General features: G+C 40.3%; 1 protein-coding gene across 3 annotated transcripts in view; it reads right to left on the bottom strand.

Moving 5' to 3' along the window:
• Positions 1-1,381: 1,381 nt before the first annotated feature.
• The window catches only part of MCM4 (minichromosome maintenance complex component 4), a 22,433-nt gene continuing 6,667 nt past the window's right edge, over positions 1,382-17,147 (bottom strand). For all 3 annotated transcript variants that reach the window (XM_002927652.4, XM_034650159.1, XM_034650160.1), the window contains exons 10-17: positions 10,339-10,459; positions 7,747-8,006; positions 6,916-7,281; positions 6,351-6,478; positions 5,092-5,299; positions 3,651-3,879; positions 2,972-3,105; positions 1,382-2,122 (exon numbers count right to left, since the gene is read on the bottom strand). In XM_002927652.4, coding sequence (XP_002927698.1) covers positions 2,030-2,122; positions 2,972-3,105; positions 3,651-3,879; positions 5,092-5,299; positions 6,351-6,478; positions 6,916-7,281; positions 7,747-8,006; positions 10,339-10,459 — 1,539 coding nt within the window. In that variant the 3' untranslated portion in view covers positions 1,382-2,029. The remainder of the gene's footprint in view (positions 2,123-2,971; positions 3,106-3,650; positions 3,880-5,091; positions 5,300-6,350; positions 6,479-6,915; positions 7,282-7,746; positions 8,007-10,338; positions 10,460-17,147) is intronic.

Raw genomic sequence — 17,147 nt, 5'->3', positions numbered from 1 at the left:
GACAAGCTCAAGCACAGCCTAAGAACCAGTTATTTCTGAGTAACTCAAAGAGATGTGAGTAAAACTTATTTCTAGTCTGAATAACATGTGGTCATAAGAACATAGTTCAACAGACTGAAACTTCTCTCAACTGAACATTATGAAGAATGTATCACGTGACAGGCACCAAGGAAACTTCATGTGATTTTGGAAATGTAAGCAATGTGTCCAAAAGCACCGAATAGTTAAAAACCCGACTTATAGCCAGAGCATGGCATCCTTACATAGTTAAATTTTAATCAGAAGACTTGATTTTTAATTCCAGCTTCATCTCTTGCTTTGGGTCTTCAGGCAAGAGATGAGACCTCTTGCTTCCTTCATCTATAAAAAGGAAAGACTGAACCTACAGAGTGGCTGACAATTACATACAAAAGGGTGTCCTACACAGTGATTTCACCGAGGAAACTTTACTAGTAAAGTCACTTGGTGGGCAGTTTGGCCTGGATCCTGTGGTGAAGCCCCAACCTAACTACTGCCTCCTTCAAGATACAAGGCATTTTGCAAACCTGCCAAGAACAGCACAGATAAGAATGATGACTGATGAAAAGAAAAGAGTTTGATGAAAATTTAACTCTAAGGGCACCTGGGTGGCTCAGTCAGTTAAGTGTCCAACTCAGGTCATGATCTTGAGGTCATGAGATTAAGCCCCAAGACGGGCTCCGCACTCAGTGTGGAGTCTGCTTGAGATTCTCTGCCTCTTCCTCTACCCCTCCCCCTCATTGGCATATACTCTAAAATAAATAAATAAAATCTTAGGGAAAAAAAGCCTCTAAATATCATTCCAATGTTAACATTTAATGCTATTTAACCATTAAGTTAGTCCTATCATTTCCTATGGATACTAGATTAATGAATGTTGATCCTAAATTATAAAATTATGAAAAAATTATTAAAAAAGGCTAACTCATACAATAACTTCAATGTTTCAGAGATTATTTATTATAGTCTTATTTCTGTATAAATTTCCAGCCTATGGTGGTGTTATAAGAATAATGCCTGCTATGGGACTCTTGGGTGGCTCAGTTGGTTAAGTGTCTGCCTTCAGCTCAGGTCATGATTCCAGGGTCCTGGGACTGAGTCAGTCCTGCATTGGGCTCCTTGCTCAGTAGGGAGCCTGCTTCTTCTTCTGCCTGCTGCTCCCCCTGCTTATGCTCTCTCTCTGATAAATAATGTCTTAAAAAAAAAAAGGATAGTGCCTGCTAGGATTGAAATAAATTAGAACTTATTATAGTGAACTTATTTTGTGAGTTCTAAAGTACTTATTACCATCATGAATGTCCATGAATATAGTGTTTATTAAAGCTTTTTCTCTTCATGAAAAATAATACCAGACAACCAAGTATTACTTATTCAATCATTTATTTAGGAAAAAGTTTACATACTAGGATAAAAAAGAAGTCAACCTAAACCTAATCATTTCCAACCACCCATTTTTTTAATCTTATGGGAGGCATGAGAACAAGCCTCTAGAAGGAATTACACTTGAGAGTTTTAAGAGGGAGAAACGCTCTGGTCCTTCATTACCTCACACTGAATGATATACCCTGGCTAGGTTTTTATCTCATATTACAAAAACTTCAAGCATATGGATGACTGCCTTAAGAAAGTCCAGCACAAAAACCACAACCCATGACCCAGACTGCAATTTCCAAAAAAACCCTGACATCCTGACACATACATACATACATACATACATAGATACATATATATATGGCAATACAGATTAAACGCCCTGGTGCTAAAATAATGGCACTTAAAAAAATAACCTCTACTGTAAATTGTAAATTGGCATAGTATTTTTACTTAAAATGTTAAACAAGTGAAAACACACTTTGCTGTGAAAACTGAACCCAGGTTAGAAAATTTTTATGGAACCAAATGATGACTTTAAGAGTCTATTTCCACTGACAGCAACAGCGACAGCTGATTGGCCCCTGTGCTGTACACATTTGCACACAGTACAACACCCACGGCGCTGCTCACCAGAGCTTCAGAGCAAGCGGACAGTTTTGCCAGTTACTGTTAAGAAGTCATCATCAGCCAAGGCACGCAGGGCTTCTTCAAACATATCTTTGGTAATAGCCTTTGGGGAAGAGATGAAAACAATTATTTTACATGTCAAGTACTCCCTTACCTGTTAGATACACAATGATTTCAATGTAAAGAATCACCAGTCTCTTTTCTTTTTGGTGGCTGTATACATACATTCCTTAGGTTCTAACTCAGGAGGGGCAACCATTTCCTGTAGAGGGTCTGATATCAGGTAAATAGACAGGCTTGACATCTACCCATATGGTCTGTAGAAATATTCAACTCTGCCCCTGTAGTGTTAATGCAGCCGCAGGAAATATGCAAGTGAAGAGGCAGTACGAAAGAAGGCAAATGGCTAGACTTGGACCCTGGAGTTCTTTTCACTGGGCAACCCAACTTTATTTACAAAAGGGAACCTGATCATTTCATCATTAAATTAACTTACATGGCTAACATGCATGGTTAACACTATAATAGGAAAAAACTGCAAACATCCTAATGTCCAACAATCGGTTAAGTAAACGATGGAATAGGCATGCAAAGGGATCTTACGCAGTCATTATAAATAATGTTAAGTCTACTTACCATCACAGATGATGTTAATAGCATATTTTTAATTAAAAACCAAAGAAAAAGCAAGTTATAAAACAGTGTAACTCTAATTGACTACGTTCATTTTTCAAAGAAAAGACCACATGTGCACCTATACACATACAAAAACTATTAAAGGAATACAACAAAATTTTGTGATTATTTTTTGGGTTTATGGGTGATTTTACTTTTTTTAATCCAGACCTACATTTAATACTTAAAGGAAAGAAAAAGATTTAAAAAGAACCTTATAAGTACTAAGGTAAAAAACAAAAACTCTATTAAGCAGATAATACTTATAAACACTTACTATGTCAGACTGTCCCCGGATATCTTCAAAAAGTTGCTGATATTTTAGAGCTGGTGTTTTGCCCTTAGATAAAATAAGTTTTTTCAACGCTTCAGCTAACTCTTCTTTCCGTTTACGAGACGTGGCACTCATTCCTGATTTAAATGAAAAAAAAAAAAAAAGAAAAAAATTAATGAAAATATTTCTGCTACAAGGAAGCGAAATATTTCAAATTTCCATAAATATTTCTTTAGTAGTGTTGCCACAAAAAAGGTTAGGGGACAGTGGCTGAATGCGAAAATATATTCAAAATTGTGAGTTCTGAATTCTCTGGTGTTTCCAATTTTCTATAAGCCATTAACTGCTAGTTCCCACTGAAACACAGTCCACATAATCTGTATAGCAAGCAGTCAGTGCTCTAAGAAATGAATACTTCTTTAAAGTGGACTAACACAGGTGCCTAGACAGCAGAAGAGTACTGTGAAATTAGATACAACCCTGTGTGTGTGCATGCAAGTGTGCTAGGCATATTTTTCTCAACTTTTAACAGATTCTCAAAGAGGCCCTGATCTGAAAAAGGTCAAGAACCTCTGCCACTTCAAATCATTTCATCAAATATGAAATACAAATTACTTATACATTAAGTGTATATATATTAAAAAATTCTCATGTGCTCTTATGTTCAATGCAAATAACAGACCTGTAGTTAGAATAGATATGTCCACAATGCCAGTTCGGGGGTCAGTGGCAGACTGTTTTAGGGCTTCCCGATGGAGGCGTTTTGCTTCTTCAACATCAACTGCTTCAACTTTGTTTGAGAATCGTATTTTAGCATGGGCTTCTGCTAATCGAATTAATGACTCCAGCTGTCGAGGGTATGCAGAAACCATTCCTCGGCTGCTACCAATCTTCCTCATGTCTACATAAGCCTAGTGTAGACAGGAAAAAACAAAAACAAAAACCCAACTCCTTATAACAATACTTTAGTTTTGTGGCTGAATTCCGAACAGTTAGGATTCTATTAAATACCAGCTGCCAGGTACAGTACTGAGGGGAATTAAAAGTCAGATCTAGCCTCGTGCCTTAAGCTCACAAGATGGCAGTATCTGATGTGGCTACGAAGAGTGAAGAACGGGAATAGGCAGTGAGGTGTGTGAGGCCGGCACTCAGGGGACACGGTGTATTGGGGTAAAGGGCAGGCCACCATTACAGCAGAGGACTATCAGGGTGCCTGTCTGAAAAAGCTCAGGCACCAATTCTAGTTTACTCCCCTGCTGAGGGTTCATTTAATGAGTGAGGTATGCAAAGATTACTGGAATAATGTTACAAAGCTGAGTTGTATTAAACTCACATATATATAACATTATTTTTTTCTTAGCAACTCTCAAGTATATGATACAAATGAAAAATTACACATCATCTATAACTTTGAGTATTTTTAGGGGCTTAGTTAGGATGTAAAGCCCATAACAGCACCAGGAATCTTCCTAATATAACATTTGAATAACTAAATGTGTCATTAGGCACTGCTCTCCATGTGAAAGGATACTGAAAAGTGAACATCAAGTACTCACAATTCATTTTACTTTTTTAGAAACCAGCAAATGGAAGCTCAGAGAAATTAGATGACTTCTCCAGAGTTACAAAGTTACAAAGCAGTGTAACTTCTATTTTTTTTTTTTTAAAGATTTTATTCATTTATTTGACAGAGTGAAAGACAGCCAGTGAGAGAAGGAACACAAGCAGGGGGAGTGGGAGAGGAAGAAGCAGGCTCCCAGCGGAGGAGCCCGATGTGGGGCTCAATCCCAGGACTGTGGGATCACGCCCTGAGCCGAAGGCAGACGTCCAACGCCTGAGCCACCCAGGTGCCCCGCCTAACTTCAACTCATGTATTCAGATCTTAAATTCACTGTGCTTACAAATACTTAATTATAAAAAGTTTATATGACATATATAAAAGAAATCTTTCCCCCCTTTTTACCCTTGGAATAGTCAATTTTGCAACACAGGAGGAAAATGTAGTTATAGGAAATAGTAGGATATTAACAAAATTTTTTTTAAGGGAGACGGTCAGCTAGTTACATTAATGCTATAGGCTCAACAAAAACATTTTTCCGGGTTTAAACGTGGATGTGTGTTACCTCAATGAGAGCCTGGCTGGCTTCCTGGCTCAGACGAGGCATGACCATGCTGTGGGCGTAAGCAATGTAGTCCTTCAGCACTGCCATGTCCATGAACTCCTCCTCCATCTGCTCCTCGCTCTGGTAGTACAAAGCGACGAGGTGGTGGGCCAGACGCCTATCATAGGTTTCGTCCTGAGGGTCCAGCATGAGGAATATCAAATCAAACCTGAGAAAATATTGTAAAAACACTGTTTTCCTGCTTGGGACATCAACATACTCACATATGTAACTTAAAAATCGCTCTTGGGGCTCCTGGGTGGCTCAGCTGCTTAAGCCCCTGACTCTTGGTTTTGGCTCAGGTCATGATCTCATGACTGCATTGGGGTCCGCACTCAGTGGGGAATCAGTTGGAGATTCTCTCCGCCCCCCCCACCCCGGTATCCCCTCTCCTCCCAGCGCTTTCTCTCTCAAATTAATCTTAAAAAAAAAAAATTGCTCCTGGGCATTGGTACAGTGAAGGTGTGCGTAGTCAGGGCTGCCAAGGGAGAATTAACAGTCTGTTGTCCAGTTGTCTGGTGAGCCTTCAGATCAATCCCTTTCTCCGTATTCTGGCCCCAGCAGGCACCCACTCTTCGGGCCCTTAGGTCTGCCCAGGAAATGGCTGGTCACCAAACAGCTGAGTCAAAGAAATAAGATTCCTCCAAGGGAAATGTTATTGTAATTTTGAAGATTGGAAGATTTAAAGGAAAAAGCATTCAAGTGTTTTGGAAAAAAACCCCAAAAAACAAAAAACACAACTTTGGAAAAAAGTTGAATAATTAAAATCTAAAATCCATTTATGAAATACTATTATAATCCATTAATGAAATCAATATTTGTAGCAGTGGGGTTGAGAAAAACTGGATTACACAACTCCACTTAAACAAACTCAATTTTTCAGAACCCTATCTGTCATGTGAAGCTTTTTTTCCGTACTTTGATGATATTCTTTAACGACTTTAAGATTGAGATGAGGCAATGAGTGATGGGCTTCTGAAAAGGATCAAGGTGACATGTTGTAACAGTTTCAAAGAATGAATAAATGTTAAGGTGCTACCCACGGCTGAGTAGAGAAACACAGTCCTTGTCATGAAACCCTGACCACCCATATTAGAAAACTGCATTAGAGTGAAGAGCTTATGATGCTAGCAGTTGTTGAAGTTTATTATTTCCTTTTATCTCACCCTGAAAATTCTACAAATGAGCAAAGTAAGAGCATCTTCTTTATGTTCTCATACCTTGATAATAATGTGTGAGGTAGCTGGATATTTTCAATGGTAGTTTTTTTAGGATTCCACTGAGACTCAATAGGATTTGCTGCTGCCAGGACAGACGTGCGGGCATTGAGCTGGCAAATAATCCCAGCCTATCAGAGAAAACAGTGTAGTTAGAAGCTTCACCCTGATGCTGGCAGGAACAGCGTGAGCTATCTTCACCTGGCATGCCCTTTCCCATATATTCACTGTCACCAAGAACCACACACATCACCTTGGAAGGGTGATATCAACAGATTTATCTGGGACAATGCCATCCTCAGATTCATGCCAACAATCGTATTTTAGACAAATGTATATTAATCACATTCTTCTCAGAAACCCCCTGCATGACACTGAGGACAAACTCAAGTTCTATGAAATATTAGTGGGTTAGTATAGCAACAAGATGAAAGAGGAAATATTCAAAGACATTTAGCTGAAACCTAATAGGGAAAGCATTCATGAGTTTACCAAGTTAGAACCAAGGTGAATATAGATGCTAGATTCCTAAGTGTGCCCGTGTTTACACATAGAGAATGGGCCTCACCTTTGCAATAGAAAGAGTCTGCTGTTCCATTACTTCATGTAGTACTGATCTTGTACTTTCATTCATCTTGTCAAACTCATCAATACAGCAGATACCATTGTCACTCAGGACAAGAGCACCAGTCTGCAAGACAAGCTGCCTTGTCTCGGGGTCTTTCATCACATACGCAGTGAGGCCGACTGCACTGGAGCCTTTCCCGGATGTGTACTGGCCCCTGGGGACCAGATTGTACACATACTGCAGCAGCTGGGACTTACTGGTCCCAGGGTCACCACACAACAGGATGTTGATCTCAGCACGAAATTTGCCTCTTCCTGTGTGACTAAAATCCTTCCTTGTTCCACCAAAGAGCTGAAGCAAGATTCCCTAAACAAACATGTTTAAACATTCACTTATTACAGAGTAACTGAGATCTAGTTTAAATGTTAGAGGTATTTTCTTATCCTATGAATAAAAAATTATAAATAAATTAAGGGAAGATATAAATACAACAGTGCTTTAAGTTATCATTAACCAATTTATATAGAAGCACATACCACTGTGCCAAAATGGTGGCCATGTAAATTCCTACTCTGACTCCATCTGGCTTTTGTTATGTTTAGAAACATGTAAGCTCAACGTAGATACGAGGAAATGAACAATGATGCTGGGATTTTTGTCAACCAATAACCAAGTTAGATGGTGAGCACCTTATTCTGTGGAATAGGCAACAGTCCGTATCCTTTAGGGGCAGGGTGGAGGGGTGGTGGCAGTATGGGGCGGGGGGGATGTTCATTCTTTTTGATCTCAAAGAACTATAAATCCTGATCAAAGTTAAAAGTCCATTGTTACCTTCTTTATATCTTCATGTTCATAAATGCTTGGAGCCAAGGCTGAAGCCAGTCTCTCATAAATGTCTGGCTTTCTAGAAAGTTCCTTAAGCAATTCCACACGCTTCTCTGAAAAAAGTTTCTGCTCTGCTTCTTCATCAAGTCCATGCAGACGTTTTGCATCAGTTTTCCGATAGTGAATGACATCAATGTGGGTTTTGTAGACAGCCTTCACATTACTCACTCTTGAGTTCACTCGAATAGGAACAGCTCTATAGATGCCTGAGGGCACAACCAAGAGATATGCTTTTACCTTCCCCTAAATGTCTCATAAACTAGCAGACAGCAGGCAGCACTTAAGAGATCTGAGGGCTGGCAGGGGAGGTGAGCTTTGAGCACACTGCCTTCATGGCCCTCCTAGAGTCAAGGACTCAGGCCTATAATGCAAAGCTCCCTGCTAAAGGGGGCAAGGCACGTTGGGAAGAACACAGGTTTTTGAAAAAAGCAGACCTAAAACTGTGTTCATCTGTGACCATCCGTTAGCTCTATGATCTTGGGGACCTGAGTATAATCATACTGCATATAGTCATTCTGAGATTTAAATGAAATTACTTTGCTTTTAGCACAATGCTGGCTTACAGCTGTGTTCAATAAATAGTATTTTGAAATAGTATTTTCATTTCTCTTAAGCTGAATGTACAGAATCTGCTTAGTATTAATTATTTGACTACAACAAAGTACTAAAATCTGTACCAAAAATTTGAAAAGGAAATCCTAAAAGCTCTTTTAAAAATTATTCAAATAAAATCTTTAAAAAAATTACTAAAAACTTATTTCACAGACAAGACAGTCTACTGGGTTAAGGTAAAGATATGGTAAAGGAGGGGCGCCTGGGTGGCTCAGTCGTTAAGCGTCTGCCTTCGCCTCAGATCATGATCCTGGGGTCCTGGGATCAAGCCCTGCATTGGGCTCCCTGCTCAGCGGGAAGCCTGCTTCTCCCTCTCCCACTCCCCCCTGCTTGTGTTCCCTCTCTCGCTGTGTCTCTCTCTGTCAAATAAATACAATCTTAAAAAAAAAAAAAGATATGGTAAAGGAAAAATTATTACATGTTGTTAATAATAAAAAGTGTTTCTAGATGAATGGCCATGCCCTAGCGTGCTTCCTAAATACAATGTAAGAACAGTAGAAGAAATAAATGATCAGCCCTTCAACCATACCAACTCCTTTGTTCTCCAAGAAGAGTTTCCCAAACTGACATAATTTGTAATGTTTATCTTTTCTGACTTTCAGTCTAGAAGGCCTGGACTCTGGGACAATCCAAGTCCTTGCCACTTTCTAAGGAATTAGCATCTGCTCTATTACAGGCTTCTTAGCAACTCACCATAGATCACCAATCCTTTTGTTGATTTAACAGGTCAATGTCATTCTTTTTCAAAACATAAAAACCAGTTTATATGTAACATTCTGAGAGTACAAAACCTTCAGAGCAAGCTGGATTAGGGATGGATGACTATTAAAGTGGTCTAGTTATCTTTACTGGTGCTTGCAATGATTCATCATCACAGAACAACATCAATACTTATTTTACATCTATATTGCGCTGTCCACAGGCCCCCCACCCCCCCGCCAATACATTCACCTGTATCATCACATTAATTCCACTTGGCAGTTGAGGATAATAAAATAGCAGATTAAACACTTCATCAAAGTTTCAGACCAGTAGGGTGGCAGAACAAGGATTGCACATCCTTCACTAATGACACGTTCTTTCACATTGTTAATGAACTACAAGTGCTTTTAGAACTTAAGATTGCTATGGGCAACTGTTGAGCTTCATACTGGGGGGACACAGGATGAGAAGTCCTAACTCACTGAACACAACCGATGGGCTACACCAAGAGCCAAGGCCACTGCCTGGACTCAGTCCCCACCTTGACCTCAATGAACTGTACCTACTGTGCACACAAACATACCCTCCTTGAGAAACCAGGTGCTCATGCTGCTCTGAAGCATCAAGAGAAAGAGTGGCATATTCACATGGTACAGTGGAATGAGCACTTTCCTGGCCAGAAAAGAGGAGGAACCTTGTGTCAAAGATTACCATAGTACCTCAGCTACAGTCACCTGCAAGTTTCTGAATCTCCACTTCCTCTAAAAATACCATACTGTAACTCCTGTATGGAAGCAAGGTGCTCTGACCCATTTCTTCTCTATAATGAGTAAATGTTAACCCTTGGCTATACATTTGGGAAGTAAGCAGCAAATTATTTAAAATTCCAGAATTGGTGAGTGCTGCTTCCTGGAGCTGCTGGTATAACTCTAATCTTACCAATACTAGCCTTGTCTGAGCTGTTTTCTCAAGACACCAATGCTATCAGGTCAAAATACACTCACAGCTCTGGAATACTGAGACAGTGAAGAGCAAGCAACTCGAAGGACAGCGGATTGAAAGGTTCCATTCTGCTAGGTAAAAAAGTGATTAAAGCATTACAGGCAGGACCAAGCCTCATGCCAATGATGCATGACCAAGCCAAAGGATAAACTAAAAGATACCAAAAAAAAAAAAAAAAAAAGCAACATATACTTATTTCATTAATACAGTCTACATTCTTACCTGTAACGTTCACTCTGTCTCCAGGCTGAACCTTGTCAACAAGATCATTGTGAGCAAAAAGGATGACAGTGTGAGGCGTCTGCCCTGCGGGCATATCCTCAGGAGACTCTTGAAGTTTGATCTGAAAGAGCAGTGGAAACAGAAAACTTGGGAAATCATAAGCATAATTTAGGCAAAACTGCCAGTCTTTGTACCACTTAGAGATAACTATTTTTGATGTTTACCACATTTTTATTTTATTAAAAAGATTTCATTTATTTATTTTAGAGAGAGAGCACGTGTACATGTGTGTGCACCCGAGTCGGGGAGGGAATGAGGAAGAGGGAGAAAAACAGATTCCCAGCTGACTGCAGAGCCAGTTGCAGGGCTCGATCTTAAAACCTGAGCCAAAATCGCGAGTCCCACACTCAACTGAGCCACCCAGGCGCCCCACCACATTTATTCTTAAAACACCATTCTTGGGGCACCTGGGTGGCTCAGTCGGTTTAGTACCTGCCTGTGGCTCAGGTCATGATCACAGGGTTCTGGGACTGAGCCCTGCATTGGGCTCCCTGCTCAGTGGGGAGCTTGCTTCTCCCTCAGCTTCCCCCTGCTTGTATTTGTGTTCTCCCTCTCAAATAAATAAAATCTTTAAAAAAAACCAAAAACACCATTCTTCATTTTTATCTCCAGATAGCTAACATTTTTTTTTTTAAACCTTTAATGTGACACGAACATACATTTGTAAGGATATTGTTTATTTACAAATTCTCCTATCTGCGGGGAGCGGTCAGTGATTTATGTGACTGTTTTTCACCATTTCAAGGTTGTAGTGGATATTTCTTTGTATAAATGTTTGTCTGAATTTCTAATTATGTTTTTAGCAGTTACTTCCAGTAAATTTCTTGGGTGGAGAAGTACACACTTTTCAGGTACACACTTTTGTGTACCTCTCCTAGTCACTATATGCACCTCATAAACACTTGGCCTGGCTACTCATCTATGCTGAGCACCTGACGTGCTGGACCCTGGTTCTAGGTATTGGGGACTCCACAGTGAATGAAGTCTTCCCTCAGAGTGGAGTGAGGAGAGACAATAAACAAACACACAAGCGAGCATTAACATTTGACAGTGACAAATGTAATGGACAGAAGAAAAAAAGAGTAAGCAGCATGGGCAGTGGGGGTGGGGGAGATGCTTTTCATAACGCAAGGTTAGGGAAGGCCTTTCTCAGATCAAGCAGTCTCTAGGCAGAGGTCTAAGGATGTTAGGGAGGAAGCCATGGGTTCTGAATGGTAAGAACAGCAGGTACAAAGGTCCTGAGGCAAACCTGTGCTTGGCTGAGGAACCCTGTATAAGGTAATAGTTGAGACACCATCAGTGAGGTCTGTGGGTAAAAAGGTGTGTTATGGTGAAGTCGGGACAGGTAGTTTGGAGGTTACTCTAGGATACTAAGGTTTATTTCAGGTCAGTATGGGAGTCTTTGAAGCATTTTAAAAAAGAATATTACACTATAAGCTCCTTGGGAGCACGAATCCACATTTTTATCTCTAGCTCTCAGCAGCACGTTGGCATGAGTTGAGGTACATTTGCTCTAATAATTGGTACCAATATTAGATGAAAATTTGTATCTATATAATTTTTAGTTCTTTGGTTAGTAAAAATGTTGACCAGTTTTTCACATTTGCTAGTATTTTTCTTATTGACTCCCCATATGGGAAATTAACTTTGTAATATTTTGAACATATTCTAAATTTTAAAAAGTTGTTTAAACATTGTAACAAAATTAAAGAAACTTAAAAGTCCTTGTCCCTGCGCCTGCCTACTTTAACACCATTATAATAACAGCAAATAACTGATTTTGACTTTTCCCATTTACTTCTATGTTGTTTTAATAACTTCATCTTAACATTTTCATTATTAAAGGGGTGCCTAGGTGGCTCAGTCGGTTAAGCAGCCAACTCTTGGTTTCGGCTTAGGTCATGATCTCTCAGTTGTGAGACTGAGCTCTGTGGGGGGCTCTGTAATCAGTGTGGAGTAGGCTTCATACTTTCTTCCTCTCCTTCCCCACCTGTCCCTCCCTGAGCAAGCTCTCTCTCTTAAGGAAAAAAAAAATCTTAAAAAAAAATTTCATTAAAGACGCAAAGCCAAAATTCCTTTACAACAAGATGTGTGAGAAAAACTTCAGAAAAATTGTCAACTCTTTCTGTACCAGTGGAACAGCTGCAAAATGACAAAATTTAACCAAGTAATTTTTACCAATATATTTTTCAAAATATTTTATTTTTAAGTAATCTTTACACCCAACACGGAGCTCAAACTTACAACTCTGAGAGAGGGGAGTTAAGATGGCGGAAGAGTAGGGGAACCCTTTTTCAGCTGGTCCCGAGTCGGGTTGGATGGGTATCAGACCAGCCTGAACATCCACGGAATCAGCCTGAGACGCAGGAAGATACATCTGGATCTCTACAAATGAACATCTCCAGCGCTGAGTATTGAGGTACGAAGCAAGAAGCTGTGAATCCGCGCACAGATATCGGAAGATAAACATAAGGGGGAGGGAGCCGCCGGCGTTCAGGTGCCGGGAAGCGGTAGCCACCTGCATGGGGGAGCGGACTCACTGACCGGCACCCGCGAGAGAGCAGACTGAGACCATGAGCTGGGGAACGCATGCGACCAGACTGAAAACCAGAGCTCCGGGAGCGCGAGGGGGTGGTTGGCTGCTGGCGGTGTTAGAAACACAAAGGTCAGAGACGCGCCGGCCCTGGAAGTAAGGGCTGGGACGCCGGGTGTGGGGCTCACATCCCAGGACGCTACAGGGTTGAGCAGCACCAAGAGAAACAGAGTTAGTGATCAGATCATCAGTGGAGAACGGTCCGCGATCCCTCTGTTCTGAGACAGAGGCTGAGATTCGGCCACTGCTGCTCTGACTCTCATAATAGGAACAGCAAACCGCCAGGGACCATCCCCATTCCCCCTCACAGGGGACACGGAGACTCTACCCAAACAGGGTTGCCTGAGTAACGGTGCGGCAGGCCCCTCCCCCAGAAGGCAGGCTGAAAAATCAAGAAGCCCACATCACTAAGATCCCTATAAAACAAGGGTGCACGGCCTGGGTCCCGGTCAATAATTAGGGCTCTGGACAACCCCGCACCCTCTCCTCATCAGAATGACGAGAAGGAGAAATCCCCCCCAACAAAGAAAAGACAATGAGTCTGTGGCCTCTGCCACAGAACTAATGGATATGGATATAACCAAATGATCAGAAATGGAATTCAGAGTAACAATGGTCAAGATGATGTGTAGACTTGAAAACAAGTATTAGCGAAAATGTTAATGAGAATATAGAATCTCTAAGGGCAGAAATGAGAGCAAATCTGGAAGAAATTAAAAATTCTATGAGCCAAATGCAGTCAAAACTAGAGGCTCTGACGGCCAGGGTGAATGAGGCAGAAGAACGTATCAGCGAATTGGAGGATGGGTCAGTAGAAGAAAAAGCTAAAAGAATCTGGACTCAAAAAAATCCATGCTCAGGAATGTAGGTTACGGGAGACTACTGACTCAATGAAACGTTTCAATGTCAGAATCATCGGCATCCCCAAGGAGGTGGAGAAAAACAGAGGTCTAAAAGAGATATTTGAACAAATTGTTGCTGAAAACTTCCCTAATCTAGCAAGGGAAACAAACATTCGTGTCCAAGAGGCAGAGAGGACCCCTCCCGAGCCTCAACCACGACAAACCTATACCACATAACGTCATAGTGCAATTTGCAAATATTAGATCCAAGGATACAGTACTGAAAGCGGCCAGGGCAAAGAAATTTCTCACGTACCAAGGCAAAGGTATCAGAATTACGTCAGACCTGTCTACAGAGACCTGGAATGAGAGAAAGGGTTGGGGGGGGGCATTTTTAATCCTCTTTCAGAGAAAANGGGGGGGCATTTTTAAAGCTCTTTCAGAGAAAAACATGCAGCCAAGGATCCTTTATCCAGCAAGGCTGTCATTCAGAATTGATGGAGAAATAAAGACCTTCCAGAATCGCCAGTCATTAACCAATTTCGTAATCACGAAACCAGCCCTAAAGGAGATATTAAGGGGGGGTTCTATAAAAGTAAAAAGGCCCCAAGAGTGATACAGAACAGAAAGTCACAATCTACAGATAAAAAGACTTTACTGGCAACATGGCATCATTAAAATCGTTATCTCTCAATAATCACTATCAATGTAAATGGCCTAAATGCTCCCATAAAACGCCACAGGGCTGGAGATTGGATAAAAAGACATGACCCATCCATTTGCTGTCTACAAGAGACTCATTTTGAACCCAAAGATACATTCAGACAGAAAGTAAAGGGATGGAGTACCATCTTCCACGCCAATGGACCTCAAAACAAAGCTGGGGTAGCAATTCTCATATCAGATAGATTGGATTTTAAACTAAAGACTATAGTTAGAGACACAGAAGGGCACTATATCATTCTTAAAGGATGTATCCAACAAGTGGATATGACAATTATAAATATATATGCCCCCAACTGGGGAGCAGCAAGATAAATAAGCCAACTCTTAACCACAATAAAGAAACATACAGATAAAAATACACTAATAGTAGGAGACCTCAACACTCCACTATCAGCAATAGACAGATCACCTAAGGAAGAAATCAGCAAAGAAACAAGAGCTTTGAATGCCATACTCATTGAGTTGGACCTCATAGATATATATAGAACACTACACCCCAGAACCAAAGAATACTCATTCTATTCTAATGCCCATGGGACATTCTCAAGAATAGACCATGTTCTGGGTCACAAAACAGGTCTCAACCGATACCAAAAGACTGATATTATACCCTCCATATTCTCAGAGCACAAAACTCTGAAATTGGAACTCAACCACATGGAAAAATTTCAAAGAAACTTGAACACTTGGAGACTAAGAACCATCCTGCTCAGGAATGATTCGATAAACCAGGAAATCAAAAATCAGTTTAAACAACGTATGGAGACCAACGAGAATAAAAACACAATGGTCCAAAAGCTACGGGATACTGCAAAGGCAGTCCTAAGGGGGAAATACATAGCCGTCCAAGCCTCACTAAAAAAGAATAGGAAAATCTAAAATGCAGTTTTTATATTCTCAACTCGAGAAGCTGAACAGCAAAAGAGGGACAGGCCTAATCCATGCACGAGGAAGCAGTTGACCAAGATTAGAGTAGAAATCAATGAATTAGAAACCAGGAGCACAGTATAGCAGATCAACAGAGCTAGAAGCTGGCTCTTTGAGAGAATTAATAGAATTGAGAGACCACTGGCAAGACTTACTCAAAAGAATAGAGAAATGACCCAATTTATTAAAATTATGAATGAAAAAGGAGGTCACAACCAACATCAATGAAATTGGAAGGATCATTAGAAACTTTTATCAAGAGCTTTATGCCAATAAATTCAGCAATCTGGAAGAGATGGAGGCCTTCCTGGAAACCTATAAACTACCAAGATTGAAACAGGAAGAAACTGATTTTTTAAACAGGCCAATTAATTATGAAGAGATTGAGTCAGGGATAAAAAACCTTCCAAAAAGCAAAAGTCCAGGCCCGGATGGTTTTCCTGGGGAATTCTACCAAATATACAAAGAAGAAATAATACCTATCCTCCTAAAGCTATTTCAAAAAATAGAAACAGAAGGAAAGCTAACAAACTCATTCTATGAGGCCAATATTACCTTGATCCCCAAACCAGGCAAAGACCCCCTCAAAAAGGAGAATTACAAACTGATTTCCCTAATGAATATGGATGCCAAAATCCTCAACAAGATCCTGGCTAATAGAATCCAACAGTACATTAAAAGGATTATCCATCATGACCAAGTGGGATTCATCCCTGGGATGCAAGCGTGGTTAAACATTCGCAAATCTATCAGTGTCTTAGATTTTATCCAGAAAGAAAAATTCAGAAATCATGATTCTCTCAATAGATGCAGAAAAAGCATTTGACAAAATACAGCATCCTTTCTTGATTAAAACCCTTCAGAGTGTAGGGATAGAGGGTACATTCCTCAATCTCATTAAAACCATCTATGAAAAGCCTACAGCAAATATCATTCTTAATGGGGAAAAGCTGGAAGCCTTTCCCTTAAGACCAGGAACACGACAAGGATGCCCACCCTTGCCATCATTATTCAACATAGTACTAGAAGTCCTTGCAACAGCAATCAGACAACAAAAAGGGATAAAAGGTATCCAAATTGGCAAAGAAGAAGTCAAAATGTCTCTCTTCGCAGATGACATGATACTCTATACGGAAAACCCAAAAGAATCCACTCCCAAACTATTAGAGCAATTCAGTAATGTGGCGGGATACAAAATCAATGCTCAGAAATCAGTTGCATTTCTATACATGAATAATGAGACTGAAGAAAGAGAAATTAGAGAATCCATCCCATTTACGATAGCACCAAAAACCATACGTTACCTTGGAATTAACTTAAGCAGAGGCGTAANTATAAATCACTCTTGAAAGACATTGAAGAAGACACAAAAAGATGGAAAAATATTCCATGCTCATGGATTGGAAGAATTAGCATAGTTAAAATGTCCATGCTACCCAGAGCAATCTACACTTTCAATGCTATCCCGATCAAAATACCAAGGACATTTTTCAAAAAACTGCAACAAATAGTCCTTAAATTTGTATGGAACCAGAAAAGGTTCCGAATCGCCAAGGAAGTGTTGAAAGGAAAAACAAAGCTGCGGGCATAACAATGCCGGATTTCGAGCTGTACTACAAAGCTGTGATCACAAAGACAGCATAGTACTGGCACAAAAACAG

This window comes from Ailuropoda melanoleuca, unplaced genomic scaffold (assembly GCF_002007445.2).
Source record: "Ailuropoda melanoleuca isolate Jingjing unplaced genomic scaffold, ASM200744v2 unplaced-scaffold11384, whole genome shotgun sequence".
In the NCBI taxonomy this organism is placed as follows: domain Eukaryota; kingdom Metazoa; phylum Chordata; class Mammalia; order Carnivora; family Ursidae; genus Ailuropoda; species Ailuropoda melanoleuca.
Note: the sequence above shows the minus strand (reverse complement) of the source record. Positions and strands in the feature narration are given on the sequence as shown.